This window comes from Echinops telfairi, unplaced genomic scaffold, assembly GCF_000313985.2.
Source record: "Echinops telfairi isolate 266 unplaced genomic scaffold, ASM31398v2 ScPeMD7_3;HRSCAF=10, whole genome shotgun sequence".
In the NCBI taxonomy this organism is placed as follows: Eukaryota; Metazoa; Chordata; class Mammalia; order Afrosoricida; family Tenrecidae; genus Echinops; species Echinops telfairi.
This window is the reverse complement of record NW_022103899.1, coordinates 16,652,390-16,671,011: the sequence shown is the minus strand read 5'-3', so window position 1 is coordinate 16,671,011 and position 18,622 is coordinate 16,652,390. Positions and strand designations below refer to the sequence as shown.

General features: G+C 41.3%; 1 protein-coding gene across 1 annotated transcript in view; it reads left to right on the top strand.

Moving 5' to 3' along the window:
- STAT4 (signal transducer and activator of transcription 4) overlaps positions 1-18,622 on the top strand; it is a 130,886-nt gene that overhangs the window by 53,318 nt on the left and 58,946 nt on the right. The window contains exon 3 of the mRNA XM_004701500.3: positions 15,365-15,463. Coding sequence (XP_004701557.1) covers positions 15,365-15,463 — 99 coding nt within the window. The remainder of the gene's footprint in view (positions 1-15,364; positions 15,464-18,622) is intronic.

Here is an 18,622-nt window from a genome sequence, read left to right as displayed (position 1 = left end):
TAATATGACGGTTTACCTTGGTTACTCTGCACAGCATGATAAGCCATGTCCCTGCCTATAAATAACCATGTAGAACACTACCTTGAATGTTTTTAGGATCTAGCCTCAATAATAGGGCCTAAAAGTGTAGAACAGTGTGTGGTAAAGGATTATTTGTAATGTGTAGGATTTGGGAGTCTTGCTAGACAATTTAGGGGTAGGGGAAGGTTAAGCCATAATGCGCTTAATTGATTTCCTCTACCCTTCTGCTCTGTTTTAATTATAAACCCGAGCTTGTTTCTTTTTCGTATTTTGTTGCAACATGGTAACAACAGTACCAACATCACTGGGTGGCTTACAAATATTGGTACACACAAATAAAAAGAATATCCACTTGACCATTAAAAAAATATATATATATATCATAGAAGAATTTTAATGACATTGCAGTATTAAATGCTAATTAAATGAAAAAGCAGATGCATAATGATAAATAGTATAAAGGATGAATTTTATTTTAAACCTTGTGTAAATAAATATAAATATGCAAACCAAACAAAAAAATAAAGCTCTGCCATCAAGTTGATCGTGACTCATAGAGACCCTATGGACAAAGGAGAAGTGCCCCGGGGGTTTCTGAGGCTATAAATCTTTATAAAAACAGGCAGCTGGTGCGTTCAAATTGCTCACCTGTGGTTAGCAGCATAACCAGTGCATAACCCACTATGATACCAGGGCTCCTTAAACATGTGCAAGAAGAGAAACAAATAATGGGCAAATATCCAAATGTTAACCACAGTTATCGCTAGATCCTGTAATTATGGGTAATTTTTATTTTCTTCTTATAATTGTTTTGCTTAGAATTTTTTTCTACAGGGAAAATTTTTACATCTGCAATCAGAGAAAAACATAACTGACCTTTGTTTAAGATTGGCTGTGGTTTTATGAACATCTCACTTGATTCTCACAACTGATGATAGAAAGGTAGGGTGGGGATTTTACCGGGGAGGAAATCAGGGCTCAGAAAGATAATTAAATAAAGGGCAAGCTGGGTCTAAAGGCTCTGATTTCAACTCCTGAGAATGTTCTAGTGTATTCTTTTTTGGTAAACCATGTCACCACAAAATCTTGTTGAAATGCAATTGGTTCGGGGGGTTAAGTCTATTACCAAGGCCTCGAGTAACAACATAAACACTAAACAAGTTGGTACGATTCCTCCTCCAAGATGTGAGGAAGAGTTGAACACAGCTGAGGAATCAGCTCTAAGTGATCGAGGTCCAAGAGGAACTGAGATAGGTGTGTTTTCAGGGAATCTGACCCAGTCAGCTGGCACCGAAGGGTCAAAGGTCACCATTTCACCTCATTTGCATCTTCACTAGAGAAGCCTAAACAGAAAATAAGTCCTGGCAGATATAAACCTGGCAGTTGCATTTTAGACCTACTCAAAGACGACTCTGCAGGGTCACGGGGGCCCAGCACCGACATCAAGCCCCGGACTTGGAGAAGCCCTTTGAGGACCTATTGTTGAGTTCAGAGTGGACACGTGTCATTTAGGCCCAGGTGGGGAAAACCTCTCTATTTCCCTATTTATGACCTATTCGCAAGTCCTTTAGTTTCTATTTCTCAGTAGTTGGATGGCATTAATCCTTCCGCTGTAGTTCAAATAAAGTTTAGGTTTGGGGTTTGTGGAAAATGAACAGGAGGGGCAGTTGAAGGGCTGTTTCCTAAACGTCAGCTCGCTTCAGAGACTGACTTTATTTCTTCAGATTGGAAAGATTTTTTTTTCCTACTTCTTGCTTGAGGATTTCTAATATTTTTAAGTTCTGTGAATTAATATCCATGTCTACTAATGGCGTTTTCATTATGATGAAAATAGAGCTCTTTTCCCCGATTGCTTATGTAGTGCGAATGACTGAAAATTTGAGGCAGCCACGAGGAGCTGGACAAGAGGGCCGAAGTCCTCGTGAAGTCGGCACCGTAAGAAACCAACAGGACCCTTCTGGTCTGCATGCTGGCTGCTGATTTCAGTTCTCCAGAGAGCTAGCTGTGTTCACGTCCTGCCTCCAGTAGCTGGAAACGAGGCCTCACGCAGACACGGCATCCTTGCAGATGGGCTTTGTCAACATGAAGGCAGGCTGGAGGCGGGTGGGCGCTCATTCCTTCAATAGGATGGTGTCCCTTATACGAAAAGGCCCTGAGATGCAAAGTCAGGCAGCGCAGAGGGGTGTGGGGGCCATGTGACGAGGGAGGCAGAGGCTAGTGATGTTGCCACAGCCTGGGAACACCTGAGGCTGCCCCAATCTGGAAGAGACAAGAAAGGGTCTTCCCCTCGTGCCCTCAGAGAGAGCACTTGGTCCTGCTGACCCTGAGTTCAGGCTTCTAGCACTCAATCCCCACTGTGAGAGAGGGCGTTTCTGTTGTTTCAAGCCACCCAGTTTGTGGCACTTTGTGACAGCAGCCCTAAGAAACGAATACCATGCATGGGATAATTTCCCGTGAATCAGTCCTATAATAGTGCTGCTTTCTAGGACGCGCTTTTCCCCTCGTCTTTCATTGTCCCTTTCACCGCCATCCAGGTGATGGCGACTCATAATGACCCCATGGACAGGGAACTGCCCCTATAGCATCCCAGGCTATGAATGGATATGGGAGTAGAAAGTCTCCTGGCTTATGAGCATTCTGCACACAGTCAGCAGTTTGTCAATAGTAGGCTCTCTTATCATTGTTAGAGGGTTTGTATCTGCCTATGATCTGTCCTGTCATTTTGAATTAAGCAATTCACGTATCTCTTAATTACAAAGCTGCGAATTCCCTAAGGATGCTGAATTCTAGTCATTATAATGGTCGAACTGGGGCGTGAACTGTCTTCTCTTTTCAGCTGTATGACACATTTTCAAAGCTAGCATTCAGCCTTTATAAACCCCCTGCATAAATCAAGCAAAGGAACAGGTCCTACATGGGTTATATATGTAGTTTATCACTCTGCCTGACTGTCATCATCAACGGCGCACACGCATATCTAAAACGAGAGAGAGGAATGCCAAAGAACTGAAGTCAAAAGGAAAGCTGCCCCTCCTCTGAATCCCACTCCTCAGGACCATTATGGGTGAGAGGTGGGCGGTTCCTTCCCCGCCTTTTCCTCTGCATAGAAAGTGTAGGGCTGGTGATCTTCTTCCAAAGATTATGATGAATTATGTTTGAGTGAAAGTGCTGTTTACTTTATTTCATTGGGCTTGCTTGTATGAATTCGTTTTTTATTCAAAGGAGCTTTTTAGTGTATTCGCGTGCGCGCACGTGTGTGTGTGTGTGTGTGTGTGTGTGTGTGTGTGTGTGTTTACTGTCTATAAAGTTTCAAACACCCCAACTCGCGGGTCTTTGTTTTTCTGTAGTTTCTTTCCATATTTGTATATTTCCAGGAGCGCATCTCAATCTCACTTTATTGGCTTTGTATTCAGCTTTGGTCATCGGTGAGACGAATGCAGATATATTTACCTTCTGTTTTTATTAATTCACCGTTTGCAAGTTCCAGCTCCTAATACTCTCAGGCGGTGACAGAGTTAACCTATGTGCTCTGCAGGCAACAAAGATCTTCCTCAATCGTCTGGTGTGTTCTTTGCCAGGATTAAGGTCAAATACCATTAGCTAACGGAAGGACAGAGCAATGAAAACAACGACATTTCAGACACGACTTGCCCAAGGTCACTCAGCTAGTAAACGAGCCACAAGCATAGGTCTTCAGACTCAGACGGAGAGCTTTCCGGCAGCTCTTCAGAGCAATGGTCTAAGACGTGATACGTTGTCGTAGGCATAGAAGACGGTACAGGGAATTGACTCAGAGCTTGCAGAAGTCCTATTTGATGCTTTAAGAAATTATTACTATTTGACATAAAAAAAGAAGCTAAGACAAGCTCTGTATACCCGCAGCTAATTTTAAACTATAGTTTGTTTTAAGAAGGATCTATCATTACCACACAAAATAAAACAATTCACTAAGTTTATACACAAAGAGATCTATAGAGACTTCACTTCTGTATTATTAAGAAAACCTTTGTGGTGACTATAGAATTTAAGGTTGATTTTAAGCTGGGGAAAGGGCCCCAGTGCACTCACTGTGAGTGAGGTGGGGGCTGCGAACCACAGGAAAAAGGTAACATTTCCATCTGGGAAATCCTCTATAGGGTCACTTTGAGGTGTAATCAGCTCAATGGCGGTAGAGTTGTTTATTATTAAAAAACTAGAGAGCCTAACAACATTTTTCATTTTAATTTGTTTATTCTGTGCATGATGAATAGCATGAGAGTATGTGAGAACTCTGATTTCATTAAGATAATCGTATTATTTATTTATTTAAGAGTTTCCTTGATATAATTTGTATATCATATAATTCAATGGTTTGATCCTATTAGAACATTTTCTAATCATTTTAGAATATTTTCTTCATTCTTTTTTTTTTTTAAGGGCTGGGAGGAACGGCAGAGGATGTGGTTGGGACTTGAGGGGGTAGTGGAGGGAGGTGATGGTGAAGGGCACCCAGAATATGGAGGAGGCCTTACTGGGGCGCAGACAAGGAGTCAGAGAAAGATGAGGGGGAGTACTGTTGGAGACCTGATTGGGGAGCGGTGGGTCTGTTTGAGCTGGCAAGTGTTTCTGGTTAGGAGTGTATTGGGCTAAAAGAACTTGAGCGGGGTGACAGGGAGTACAGAGAGAGGGACGGGAGTGTAGAAGGACGAAAGCTTGGACGTAGGGGACCTCAGGCCATTTGCCAGTTCGCTGGCAAAAGTTACTGTGATCAGTCAAAATGCTGAAATCAAAAGTACTGTCTTCTGGCCATTGAGACCCACTGTCTAGCTTATACTGGGGCCAAACTGAATTGCAGTAAAAAACCAAGGCGCTTGGGCCAGACATCTGGCTTTAAGCCAAGGGTTGAGAGATTAGCCAGGAGGCCACCTACAGGTGTGGAGGAGTCTGGCTTGGAATTTTTGTTTCCCATGCTGCAGGATTCCTGGAAGAGACTGAGCTAAACAATCAGCATCCCGAGAGTATCCAACTGGGCCTCTGGAATGGGAGGAGGGGGAAGCCTGACTTCCCAGCTCCCCCGGAAAAGGAGCAGAGAGAATCAGGCGGCCCTGAATCTCTCCAACCTTTGGAGGAAGGGAGGGAGCTCAGCAGCCTCCCAACTCCCTGGAGAGGGAACAGAGAGACCCAGGTGTCCCCATCCCCGAATGTCTCTGACCCTTAGAAAAGGCGGGGAGCGGGGAGCCTGGGTCTCTCTTCCCAGCTACGCCTGAAAAGGAGCAGTGAGACTCAAGTGTCCCCAAGTGCTATCCTTTGGATGTGGCTCTGCCATGGGCCCACGATTCAGAAATGAAATGAATGAACAGAGCCTCTGAACAACCCAGCAGCAAGGGGCAGTGGTGGCAAGAGCAGAAATAAAATTTAGTCAGGTGCTGTCAGGTACTCACTCGTAGATGTGGTGGATGGCTGTTGAGAGGTCGTGGTTCTAGAGAAGGGGGATGGAGGTGAGAGGGGTGTCACACTTGCCCAAGCGCAGGCAGGGCTGTGTCAAGACACCTCTTACTCCTCCCGGGTTCGTGCACCAAGATGAGACGTGAAAAACGGAGACACAGAACGGAGATAGACTTTAGCCAGGAATGTGAAGTTGAGAGAGATTTGATTGAGAGAAAGAACTCCTGGGAGGGAGGGGAGAGCAGGGAAAGGGACTGGAGCATCTTGAGCTCCCAGGCAGGTTCCAGAACCCAACGAGTTAGGTCAGGGAAATCGCCTATTTTCTTCATTCTTATACTCATTATTACCAGTTCTTCATCCCCACCCCCCCAACCTCCCCTGCCATGACCAGTCATTGTCTATATAGACTTACCTATCCTAGATTTCATATACAAAAAAACATACCCCCCAAATCCCAACAATAACAGAGGAAACCTTCAATAGAAAAGAAAGCAGAAAATTTTAAAAACTAGAACAAATTTAAAACAGTTCACAATGGAGAACAAATGAAAGGTGTTAAATTGTAACTGAACCACACCTGCTGGAATACACTTTCCAATGTACTCTTCCGATAGCAAGCTATTCACAATCCCTGGTCAATGGCCAGAATTGATTTATCAGAAGCTTAATCCATGTGGAGACCCTGCAAATGGATTTTGGGCTTTTACTGTCATCCACAATCTTCTGCAAACTGGCTGCTCAAAATTTAAAGCTATAATACTGTTTACTCCTCCTGTCTTAGATTTCATTATTTACAATCCTTGGATCACACAGGTTGCTGGTGTGCTCCTCCCATGGGAACTTAGTTGACACCTCACTTAGTTAGCTACTTGTTTTAAGACAAGCATTTAAGACCCCAGGCATTATTCTTTCTGATAGCCAGGCACCATCTGATTTCTTCACCATACTTTTGTTAGTGCACCCATATCTTCAGTGATCTCTTCATGAGGCAAAGTATTGAGTAGGGCCTCATTATAAGAACCAATTTTTCTTAGATTAAGGCTACCATTAAGTGTGAGCTCAAAATCCATTCATATATCTGTGATTTATAGATGGCCCAATTTAGACATCCTTATCATTTTATTGGGGAACATTATAAATCATCTCTATGTAGCATATGGTAATTCTGTTGATAGTATTATTAGTTTAGCCAATGATATAGAATTGAAAATACTATTGAGAAGATACTTTTATTTTAAATGTTACACTGATCACTACATTGATGCTGTTTTATTTAGGAGGGACTTGGGTAGAAGTTAGTAAGAAAAAGTATGTGCTCAGAGCAAAGAAAAGGAACTAGTAAGAGGCCAAACTGAGAGTACGTCTTGATGCAGAGACAGGCCAGTGTGTTTGACACTGGAAAAGATCAGGGATAAAATGATTTAACCAAACTTCTTAGGATGATTAGAAAGGGAGAACTACGTAACAGCCAGAAGTTTGCCAACTAGTGTAGCTCAAATTGTTCTCAAATTTGGGTTACCAGAGACAAAGGGTGCTCCGCCTAGATCACTTGGTCTTTATTTTAGCTAAAACAAGAGGACTAACATCTGTATCTTCTTGCTTCAGAATGGTTTGACAAGAACCAAAAGCAAAACAAAAAACTCCAAACGTATACTGCCATCTTCCAGTAGGTTCCAAATCACAGTGAACCAACAGTCAAAGTAGAACCACTCCATAGGTTTTTTCCCCATAGGCTGTAATCTTTCTTTTTATCCCCAACAGTTTAATTGTCATACAATTCACTTATCATACAGTTCAATAGTTCAATCACATCAAGAAGAGTTGAATAATCATCATCACAGTCAGTTTTAGAATATTTTCTTCATTTTTGTGCTCATTATTATTAGTTTTCTATTTACCCCCAACCTTCCCTGTCATGCACCCAAGAACCATTAATCCAGTTACTTTTTCTACAGATGTACCTATCCTGGATTTCATACACAGAAACATATTTCTGAGAAAAATCTAACAACAATAACAAAGTAAAACAAAATTAAAAAGCTCAATTGAGGGGAGATAGTCATGGAGGTCAGCAAACAGACCTGAAATTGTGCATATTTTCTCTCTCTCTTTTCTTCTTTCAATCTTCTGTTTTCTCTTTGTTTGGTCTATGTCATAGTCGGGTTGCCTGCTTATATGAGCTAAGCACGGGAAGCAAGCCCAAGGAAAAAGCAGCGGGCCCAGCAGTCCCAGTGGGACTTAGTGGGCGAGGGCAGTGAGGGAAGGGTGCAGTAAGCAGGCAGCACTGTAGACAGGGGAACAACTAGGGAATTAAGAGTCAACAACAAGGAGGAGATCGAGATCCTGGGGGTGTCAGCAATAGCAAACTAGCTAAGAGGAAGTACTAAGAGGCAGAAATAAGGGGCAAGTGATGGTGGGGCAGGAGGAAGCTAAAAGGAAACAGAGGCAGGTCCTAGGAAGCAAAGCAATGGACAGCGGTATAAGCATAGGTGTGTACAGATGCAAATGCATTCATTCACAAAAATAGAGGTATTGGCCTATGTACATATATTTATATGGCAATACACTGAGGTAGGGGATGGACTTTGGGCCTTGCTCATAACCTCCTTCAATACAAGAACACAGTGTTCTAACAAATCAACATTCTGATATGCTCACCCTCCTGACACAATCGCTGAAGACAAAATGGGTGCATAAGCAAATGTGATGAAGAAGGCAAATAGTACCCAGATAGAAAAAGATATAGTGTCTGGGATCTTAAAGGCTTGAACTTAAACAAGTGGCCATTCAGCAGAGAAGCAACAAACCCACATGAAAGAAAGACATTGCTGGTGCGATCATGAGAAGTCATCAGGACCAGGTAATAGGCATCAGAGTACATATAACAAACAAACAAACAAAAACATATTGTTGAGAATGAGGAGGGTTGGAGCAGAGACCCAAAGCCCATCTGTAGACAATGGAACAATCCCTGCAGAGAGGGGCCACAGGGAAGGGATGAGTCAACCAAGGTGCAGTAACGCACTGATGAAACATAATATTCCTCTGGTTCCTTGAGGCTTCCTCACCCCCCACTGTCATGACCCCAGTGCTGCTTCTTAATTCAGACTAGACCGGAGCATGTACATAAGTATAAATAAGAGATGCGGGCTCATGATTCACAGAATCTAGGTACAGGAGTGGGAAAAGAGATACCAGAAGGGTAGGGTGAAGGAGGGGGTGGGGGGAGGAGAGGAAGGGGAGAAAGGGAGAGCTGATTGCAATGATCGACACATAACCATACACCCCTCTCCAGGGGGGAGAACAACAGACAACACGGGGGAATGAAGACAGCGGTCGGTATAAGATATAAAAATAATAATAATTTATCATCTATCAGGGGGGTATGTGTGTAGGGGGGGGAGGGGAAAAAGAGGAGCTGATACCAAGGACTCAATAGAAAGTAAATGTCTAGAAAAGAATGCAGGCAACATATGTACAAACATGCCTGATGCAATTGATGTATGGATTGTGACAAGAGTTGCAAGAGTTCTCAATGAAATGATCTTTTAATAAATAAATAAATAAACACAGGGAAGCACACAGCAGTCTGCCCTTGGAGGGATAAAACAAAACAAAAAACCTCAAATGAAAAGAAAGCAGAAAGTACTAAAAGCAAGAACACATTTAAATGGCTCATATGTGGAATAACCGCATCTGCAACACATAGGCTATAATCTTTATGAAACCGACCTGCCTCATCTTTTCGTTAGCAGCCCAACAATGAAGTACTTGCACTATTAGGATGTCTTTCAACTGACAAGAACTAGTGTAAAAATAGTCCAGTTCCTGAAGCCCTCAGGTAGATCGATCCGAGCACATGTTCAGCACTGGTTCCAGACTTCCCAGCCCCTTATAGCAAATGATAACACGCCCTTTACCAGCTGTCTTCTCATTCTTAAAAGTCCCCGGATGATGCAATGGTTACTGCACTTGCTGGGAGATTGGAAGTTTGAATCCACCCAAAGGTACCATAGAAGAAATGCCTGGTGATCTACTTACTGCTGAGAAATTGGCCATTGAAAGTTTTATGCAGCACATTCCTACTCTGATACCCATGGGGTCACCCTGAGTCAGAATTGGCTGTATCTGCTCTTTCTTTGTTTCACTCCCATAGCTGGGTTTCCTGGGGTCAACTCCCAAAGAACCCTTTTGTGACCAAAATATTTTCTTCTTTGAAGTTTTTGGTTGATAGCATGTGCTTTCAGTAATGGAAGGTATGCTGCAATCAAGGAAAGAAAAAAAATTGAATATATGTTTTTGATTTAATTATGTGGCACATATATGTCCCAAGTAGAACCTGGTGGTAGGATTGGTAGGGTGAGGTCCATTTCTTCAAAACCATTCAGTTATAAAGATTCCTGCCAGGAGGCATCTTGCTATGACAGTTGGTGGCTACAGGTTTCTTCAGAAGGCCCACCTCTATGGATTCCTATTCTTCCCTCTTCAGGGGCCTCCCTCCATCTGCCCTGGGGCCCATCACTCTCATCCTACAGTTGTCAGGTCCCTGCAGTCAGAGAACATCATCTGAGAAAACCACACAACAGATGAAATTACCAAATGTGGTGTTGACTCTCGGATGTGTTTGCCTTTTAACGGGGGCAGTTGGGGAAAGAACTCTAAGGAGCGAATGCCTACTTGTGAAACCTCAGTCCTGTGTCACTTGATTGGAGCAGACGCTTTCCAAGCAGGCTTTGTTCTGGCAATCTTAAAAAAAATTGGTAGAAAAAGAGTAGATGACCTAGTCACTCTGTTGACAGATCAAATTTAGAAATGAGGTGGGGAGATAGTGAGAGCAGGATTTGAAGGAAAGCCAAGGAATGTGGCTTAAAGTAGGGGGGAAATGGAAAAACTAGCTCATTTCATTGATTCCACACATTTTAACACCTCTGAAATTAGAATGTTTCATAATCTATCATCACCATCACTCTCAGTTGTCATCGAGTCAATTCTGACTCATGGGAACCCATTTGTGTCAGAGCAGAACTCTGCTCCACAGTTTTGTCAATGGCTGATTTTTTTTTTAAAGCACATCACCAGACCTGTACACCTCTTCCTGAGGTATCTGTGTGTGTGCTCAGGCAGCCAATTCGCACACAGGTTAGCAACCGGGGTCATTAACCATTTGCACCATGAAAGGACTTCTCCTAAGGATTCTTGCATTGTTGTTGCCATGAGGCAATCGCAACGTGAAACTGTATCGTAACTCTTCTTACAGTCACTGCAGTTGAATTATGTGAACTACTGGCACAGCACATGTTGAGTTTAACGGCTTTTTAAAATGTCATTAAAAAAATAATGGTATGAATAAAAACGGAAACAAATAATCACTGGTTAGGCAGAATGGATGAAAACAAATATCAGGGTACAAATTTGATACTTGATAAGTAACTATTAGTCACACTGTACAAATGATCATAAATGCTATATTTTCTTGGAAAACACAATCAACTGCTTTGCAGGATATAAGAAGGTTCAGGATTCAGGCCTCAAAGAAGAAAAAATTCTATCATTGTGTGCTCACCTCGATACGATTGCTGAGGACAGATGGGTGCATAGGCAAATGTGGTGGAGAAAGCTGATGGTGCCTGGCTATCAAAAGATATAGCGTCTGGGGTCTTAAAGGCTTGCAGGTAAACAAGTGGCCATTTGCTCAGAAGCAATAAAGCCTACATGGAAGAAGTACACCAGCCTGTGAGATCACGAGGTGTCAAAGGGAACAGGTATCAAGCATCGAGGAACAAAAAATCATATCATTGTGAATGAGGGAGAGTGCAGATTGGGGACCCAAAGCCCATCTGTGGGCAACTGGCATCCCCTTACAGGAGGTTCTCGGGGAGGAGACGAGCCAGTCAGGGTGCAGTGTCGCAACGATGAAACATACAACTTTCCTCTAGTTCTTAAATGCTTCCTCCCCTACTATCATGATCCCAATTCTACCTTACAAATTTGGCTAGACCAGAGGATGTACACTGGTCCAGATAGGAACTGAAAATACAGGGAATCCAGGACAGGTGAACCCTTTGGGACCAGTGGTGAGAATGGTGATACCGGGAAGGTAGGGTAGAAAGGGGGAACCGATTGCAAGGATATACATATAACCTCCTCTCTGGGGGACGCACAACAGAAAAGTGGGTGAAGGGAGACGTTGGACAGTGTAAGATATGACAAAATAATAATAATTTATAAATTATCAAGGGTTCATGAGGGAGCAGGGAATGGGGAGGGAGGGGGAAAATGAGGAGCTGATATCAAGGGCTCAAGTAGAAAGCAAATGTTTTGAGAATGATGATGGCAACAAATGTAAAAACATGCTTGACACAACGTATGTATGTATGTATGGATTGTGACAAAAGTTGTACGAGTCCCCAATAAAATGATTTTTTTTTTAAAAGAAGAGAATGTGCTATAAGTAGATAAAGCTGCATTATATTGTATGGCTGAGATGCATGCACAAGAATTTCCTATGCCACACAAAGGAACAATGGTGAGATAAATTGCCAAATTTCTAATAATAGATTAAAGAAGTCTCAGTAAATGAACCATACTTTCCACAGGATTGTCATCAAGATTTCACATCAGTTTACAGAGACTTCCTTCCTGCTGACTTTGAACAGAATGCACTCCACTCTTCGCAGGATACCAACGAAAATAAGGAAAATGAAAAAAAAGGAGGATGAAAATATGTGTTTAATCGAACAAGTAATGCTGAGAATGAGAATTAGTATTCTTTGGCACACCCTAACAATATATTGTCAATGCAAAACAATTTTAAAGAAATCAATATTATTAATTTGGGTTGCAAAAAGCAGCACATCACAAATGGTATGCCTAATTGCCATTTGTTGATGCTGTGATCATTTTAAATTTTATACTTAAAACAATAGCTAAGAATAAAAACTTATTTCAAAAATATTATAGAGAGTGCATCAAAATAGTAGATGGTGCTGGTGGAACTGATGAAAAACTGGGAATAGACATTGTGTTTTCCAGTTCTTAATTCTATGGACATGTATCTGAATAAGAATAATCACCCCTGAAAGTACTCTCCTGTGATTGTTAATATTAATGGCATGACTCAACCACTATTTCACTCAAAAACCTATGTAAGGATCATTTGCAGAAGGAATATAAATTCTAGGTCTTGTCTGAACTCTCCCAATTAAAAACATTGGGTACGATGAAGAAAGTATCAGCCTCGGAATTTAGGGATTGGAGACAATAGTTGTGCCCATTTTAAAGAGATGTTCCATTATAGACTTTCTTGATGACCCAGAGGATAGTATTTTATGGAAACATATGATTGACAGTGACTCTCTATTTGAAACATTTATAAAAGTTGACCTCTATGTATATGAAAAATGTTAGGAAGATATTAAGCAATTTGTATTTTTATATTATTTTAAAGAGCTAGATTTCAATAAATCAAAACAGTTATTTCCATGAGGATAAAAGAAATCCTATGTGGTAAAAAGTGTTAGCCAGTGTTTAGCTATACTTTGTCTTTGAGGCGGAAATCATTGCTAGAGCTAAAGGTCAGTTCACAAAAATGAAAGATTTGACTCACTGGTAATGCATATCTAAATGGACATGCAGTCAATAACAATTCCTCTTTCTTCCTTCCACTAACACTTATTTTGGGTTTGTTTTGGTTTTTAAGCTTCACTCACAGACTTTGTAACTACTAAAAGGTAAATATGAGTGCAGTTTTGATGCATATGAGAATAAAAATACCAATTTTGGATTCATTCTATAGCAATTAATTTTTGGTAGGCTGTTTGTCTCATACATTTCAGTGAGGAGCTAGCTTAGGGAAGGACAGAAAGGGAGCTTGGAGGAGAACAATAGTGAGTCCTTGTTCTAAGGGAAAAAGATAAAAATGAGTAATTTTACTAGAAAGATATGGGAGGAATTGAATCTGAAAGGGAAGGTAAAAGCTCAAGCAGGAAAGGAAAATAAAATATATGTAATAGAACCCAGAAATGTTTAAAGATAGGATCTGAACGGTAAATAACAAATACTCATAAAGGGGGTGTTAAAACGGAATTTTTTTCATGAGCTTTTTGAAGCCCCTCATGAGCGAAATGTGTATGAATGGTTGAGTGGAAAACGGATTCTCTCTGTCAACCATCGCCCAGTTTACACACAGGCAATTGGTATTTCTGCTTAACCGAATGGTTTTAATTGAGTTACATTCTGAATTTTAGTTTCAGTTGTCCTCTTATTTCCCTTTTACGTCTTTCTAAATGGAAAGGAAAGGAGTTTTGAGGCTGTGCAATGTGGAGGAGCAGAAATCCAGACGCTTGGCATTCACTTAATTTATAGATAACAATTATTACTGCATGTCACCTAATAAAACAGGCCATACAAATGTTCCCAGCTAACCATCTCATCTTTCCTCTAGAGAGGACATTTAGTTTACAAATCTGTATAATTTACTTTTAATTTTTAATTTACCACTGTATGGATTTTTTTCTCTGCTATTGACTATTTTGGCCATTTCCTGGACAGTGAGCAATTCCTTCGGAGTGGCCTGGAGAAAGAGGAGGCCGTCGACCCCCAGGCAGAGTTACAGTCTGAGGAAGCCCCGGGGGCGGTGCTGCCTGGGTCTGTTCTCTGGGTCGCTATGACAAGCCATCAACTCGATGGCAGTCAGTTTGGTTGTGAGTTTTCCCAGTGGAAGGGAAACTAAATAAATGCATTTTGTTTATTGTGCTGTTAAACCTGCTCTGGAAAAAAGTAGTGAGTGGCAAGTAAGTTTTACATATTTGCATATTAGTTCTATAAATGAAGTTTAGAAAACTCAGAAACCCAAAAACAAGCAAATAATAATAAAATAATAATACCAACAAACCCACTTCCATCAACCTGAGATAACTAGTGACCCAGGAAAGCGTTTCCAAGACTCAATCTTTGCAGGAGCACACCATCTACCTTATGGATCTGCTGCAGAACAGCTAGTGGGCCTGAACCCCTGACCTTTGGGTTCGTTGCCCAATGTCTAACCCACAGCACCAGCCGAGAAATGAGTGCTTGGGTTACTCACGGATGGGCACTATGACAAACCTGGATAGCACATATTTTCCCTGAAGGAATTCAATATTTTCACAAATACATGATGGCTAAATTAGGCCTGCAGGCCTACACTGTACAATATCTGTACCATTAGTCTTGATATTCAAAGATGTCATAAAAATATTGTTAGTCTTAATGTCCTTAGATATCATAAAATATTATTGTTTAAATGCATGGCATTTTCACACTCTAGTTTATTAAGCTATGAGCCAGTCAACATGAATAATATCAAGCTAAACTCAAAAGGGCTGTAATCACACCATGAAGCACAGTAGCGAGTGAATAGCTGGGGACCACCCTGATTCATGATCACTGTTGCTGTTGTTGTTGTTAAGTACCATCAGTGGTTTTTGACTCACAGAGACCTCATATGACAGAGCGGAACTGTCCCTTAGGGTCTTCTTGGCTGTGAAATTTACAGAGGGGCAGGGTGGGCTCAAATTGCCAGTGTCTCAGGGGAAACCCCTTAGCCATTTCCACTGACTGGCAATGAGTTTGGTTTTAGAGTTTATAACCTTCCTGAATGTGTGTTCAGAGCCTGCTCTAAAGAGGTACTCAAAAACTTTTCCTTCTTTTTCTTAAAAAATTTAAAAAGATTTTTTAAAGATCATTCAAGAGAGAAATAAATCACATAAAAATCTCCTTTCACACACACACACAAATGAGTTTCTGCTGCTTTTTAAAGGAATAGACTATTGGGACAAATATTTCACTATTTATTGAGGGTAGATTGTACTGACATTTTGTGATGAAATATTTAGACATATATGTAAATTTTTACTTTATTTTTTTAACTTTTTTTTAGGGAAAGTTTCATGGAAATCCAATGCATGTAGCTGTGGTTATTTCAAATTGCTTAAGGGAAGAGAGGAGAATACTGGCTGCAGCCAACATACCTGTCCAGGTAATAGTATCTGAACTCTATGATGTTATTTTGACTTAACACTGAAACAGAATTTTTTTAAAATCATTTTATTGGGTGCTCTTACAGTTCTTATTACAACCCATACATACATCTATTGTGTCAAGCACATTTGTACATATGTTGCCATCATCATTTTCAAAACATTTTCTTTCTACGTGAGCCCTTGGTATCAGCTCCTTTTCCCCTCCCCTCCCTCCTTCCCTCATGAACCCTTGATAATTTATAAGGTGGTTTTTTCCCCACGTCTTACAATGACTGCTGTCTCTCTTCACCCACTTTGCTGTTGTCCGTCCACCTGGAAGGCGGTTATATGTACACCATGGTGATCAGTTCCTCCTTTCTCCCCCCACCTATTTTCCCCTTACCCTCGTGGTATGGCTACTCTCACTATTGGTCCTGAGGGGCTTATCTTCCTGAATTCCCTGTGTTTCCAGCTCTGATCTGTACCAGTGTACATGCTCTGGTCTAGCAGGATTTGTAAGCAGAATTAGGGTCATGATGGTGGGGAGGAGGAAGCATTAACGAACTGGAGGAAAGCTGTATGTTTTATCAGAGCTATACTGCACCCTGACTGGCTCGCCTCTTCCTTGTGACCTTGGTTTCTAAACCAGCTGCATCTACCACTTTCAGTTGCTTGGAATCAAGGTTTTGGAATCATCTTTGACTCATTCCTTTTCTCCACCTTGTTACTGCGATAATTACCAAGACTTTCTTATATTTATTTCTAAAAGCTTTTTCCACACCTACAGCACCTTTTCTGTTTTCATCCATCTCATGTTAGTGCAGGGTCATACAATGGCAGTCAAGGAATGTAATCACCACCTCTGATAGGTTTCCTAAATCCCTTCACCATGGCTGTCCTCATAGAGCAATCTTGCTCAGAGTTCTTCAGAAACTCCCTAGTTCTTGTCCCTCAAGTATAAGCCAATCCACAGAAGGAATTTTGTATTACAAAAACTCCAAAACCAACCCAACCCACTGCCATCAAATTGATCCTAGCTCCTGTAATTGTTGTTACATTGTTTTTAGGCCCCACGGAGTCAGTTCCAACCCCTAGCAATCCAATGCCGAACAGAACAACCCTACAGCATCCCCTCAGTTGTTCCTATGCTGGAATCCCCTGGTCCAGCCATGGTGTCCATCCAGCTCAGTGAGGGCCTTCCTCTCTCTCACTGCCCTCTGCTTGACCAAGCCTGGGGTCCTTCTCCAGGGACTGGTCTCTCCTGACGGCACGCCCAGAGTCCATGAGATGAAGCCTCACCCTCCTTCCCTCTAAGGAGCACGGCCGCCCTACTTCTTCCAACACAGATTTGGTTGTACTTTCAGCAGTCCATGGTACTTTCCGTTTTCTTCACCAGCGCCACAATTCGAACACATCAATTCTTCTTTGGCCTTCCTTATTCCCCATCCAACTTTCACATGCAGAGGAGGCAACTGAAAACTGGGTTAGGTGCACCTTAGTCCTCGTTAATGTTCTTGCTTTTCAGTTCTCTAAAGCAGTCTTCTGCAGCAGATTTACCCCGTGCAATGCATCCTTTGACCTCCTGACTGCTGTCTCCCTGAGCATTGATTGTGGATTTTAATCCATAGTGACCCTACACAGGGTTCCCAAAGATACAAATCTTTACCGGAGGACATAGCTTCCTCTTTCTCCTGTGGAGCAGCTGGTGGGTTTGAACTGCCCACCTTGTGGTTAGAAGTTGAACGCTCACCCCACAGTGCCACAGAAACTCCATAAAATTTATTTGTTGAGTATGCTTCAACTCAACTCTATCATCGAGTCGATTATGACTCAAAAGGACCACATAGGACAGGTGAAGCTGCCCCTTTGGGTTTTTCTGAAACTTGGTTTATCATCATCTAGATTGCATTCTATCCAACTATCCTGAATGAATTCAGATCCCCCATCAAAAATAATCAGAGGAATTAATAAAGCCCTTTACGAATACTTTTTCAGTTAAACCCTTAGTAAAAGGAAAACATATATAAGTAATCAATTATCTAAATTATACTTTCATGATTTAGTAAATCATACACTATAATTGTTTCTGAAGATCAAATTATATATTTTTAACTATTATAAATTCTCAGGTTTCGTTATTGTCAGATCATGACTGTTCTTAGAGGAGTATGAAGTTTGAACAATTTACCTTTTATGCTTCTAAAGGAAGAAGAGAGATGGCATAGTTTTTATTTGAGTTAAAATCTGAAGTATAATGTTTCTAAAGCTAAAATAACTTGACTTGGTGCTATCGGAGTTGAAATACTGCTCTTGTTGTTCCCAATAAATAATATATGTCAGTCAAATTGAAGCATTCATTTAGTGTGGATGCCCATGAAACTCACTTTGAAAAGAATGTGCCAGTTTGCCATACCATCTCAAAAGAAGCATTTAAATTTCAAGGTTTTAACATTTCATCAAGGAAGACAAACTGGATGCTAAAATGAAAAAGAGCAAGAAAATGTAGTCATAGGAAATTTTATGGAACTTTGTCAAGCTGAAGAATGTGAAGTAGTTGAAAAACACTTGATCCAGAATCAAGGGCAAGAGTTCCACTCAAGGTTCCACCCTTGATTTGCTGTGGAGCTTAGTCATCAACTTTCGAACCACTCCTTTCCATCCCCGGACTGTAGGGTGAAGGGATTGCTTACATCTCTAACTCTCATCTCTATGTGACTGTATTTAGAATGACCACATTCAAAGTTAGATTACTCGAACTGCCAAGAAATTGTGCTTGGAAATGTATCGCAATCAGATGATTTTAACAGTGGTTACCAGGAGTGGAAGCAAAAGGAAGAGTGAGGAATCTTTATTTAGCAAGCACCAGTGACGGAAAGTACAGCAGTGAACACTGGTGAGGGTCACACAGCATGACTGATATAACTGGCTTTATTGAATTACACAGGTGAAGAATGTTGAATTGGTAAATGTTGAGTTACTCGTTCTTTTTATTATCTTTTTATTGGGGGCTCATACAACACTTATCATAATCCATACATCCATCCATCGTGTCAAGCACATTTGTACATTTGTTGCCATCATCACTCTCAAAACATTTGCTTTCTACTTGAGCCCTTGGTATCAGCTTATTTTTCCCCTCCCTCTCTATTCCCCCCTCCCTTATGAACCCTTGATAA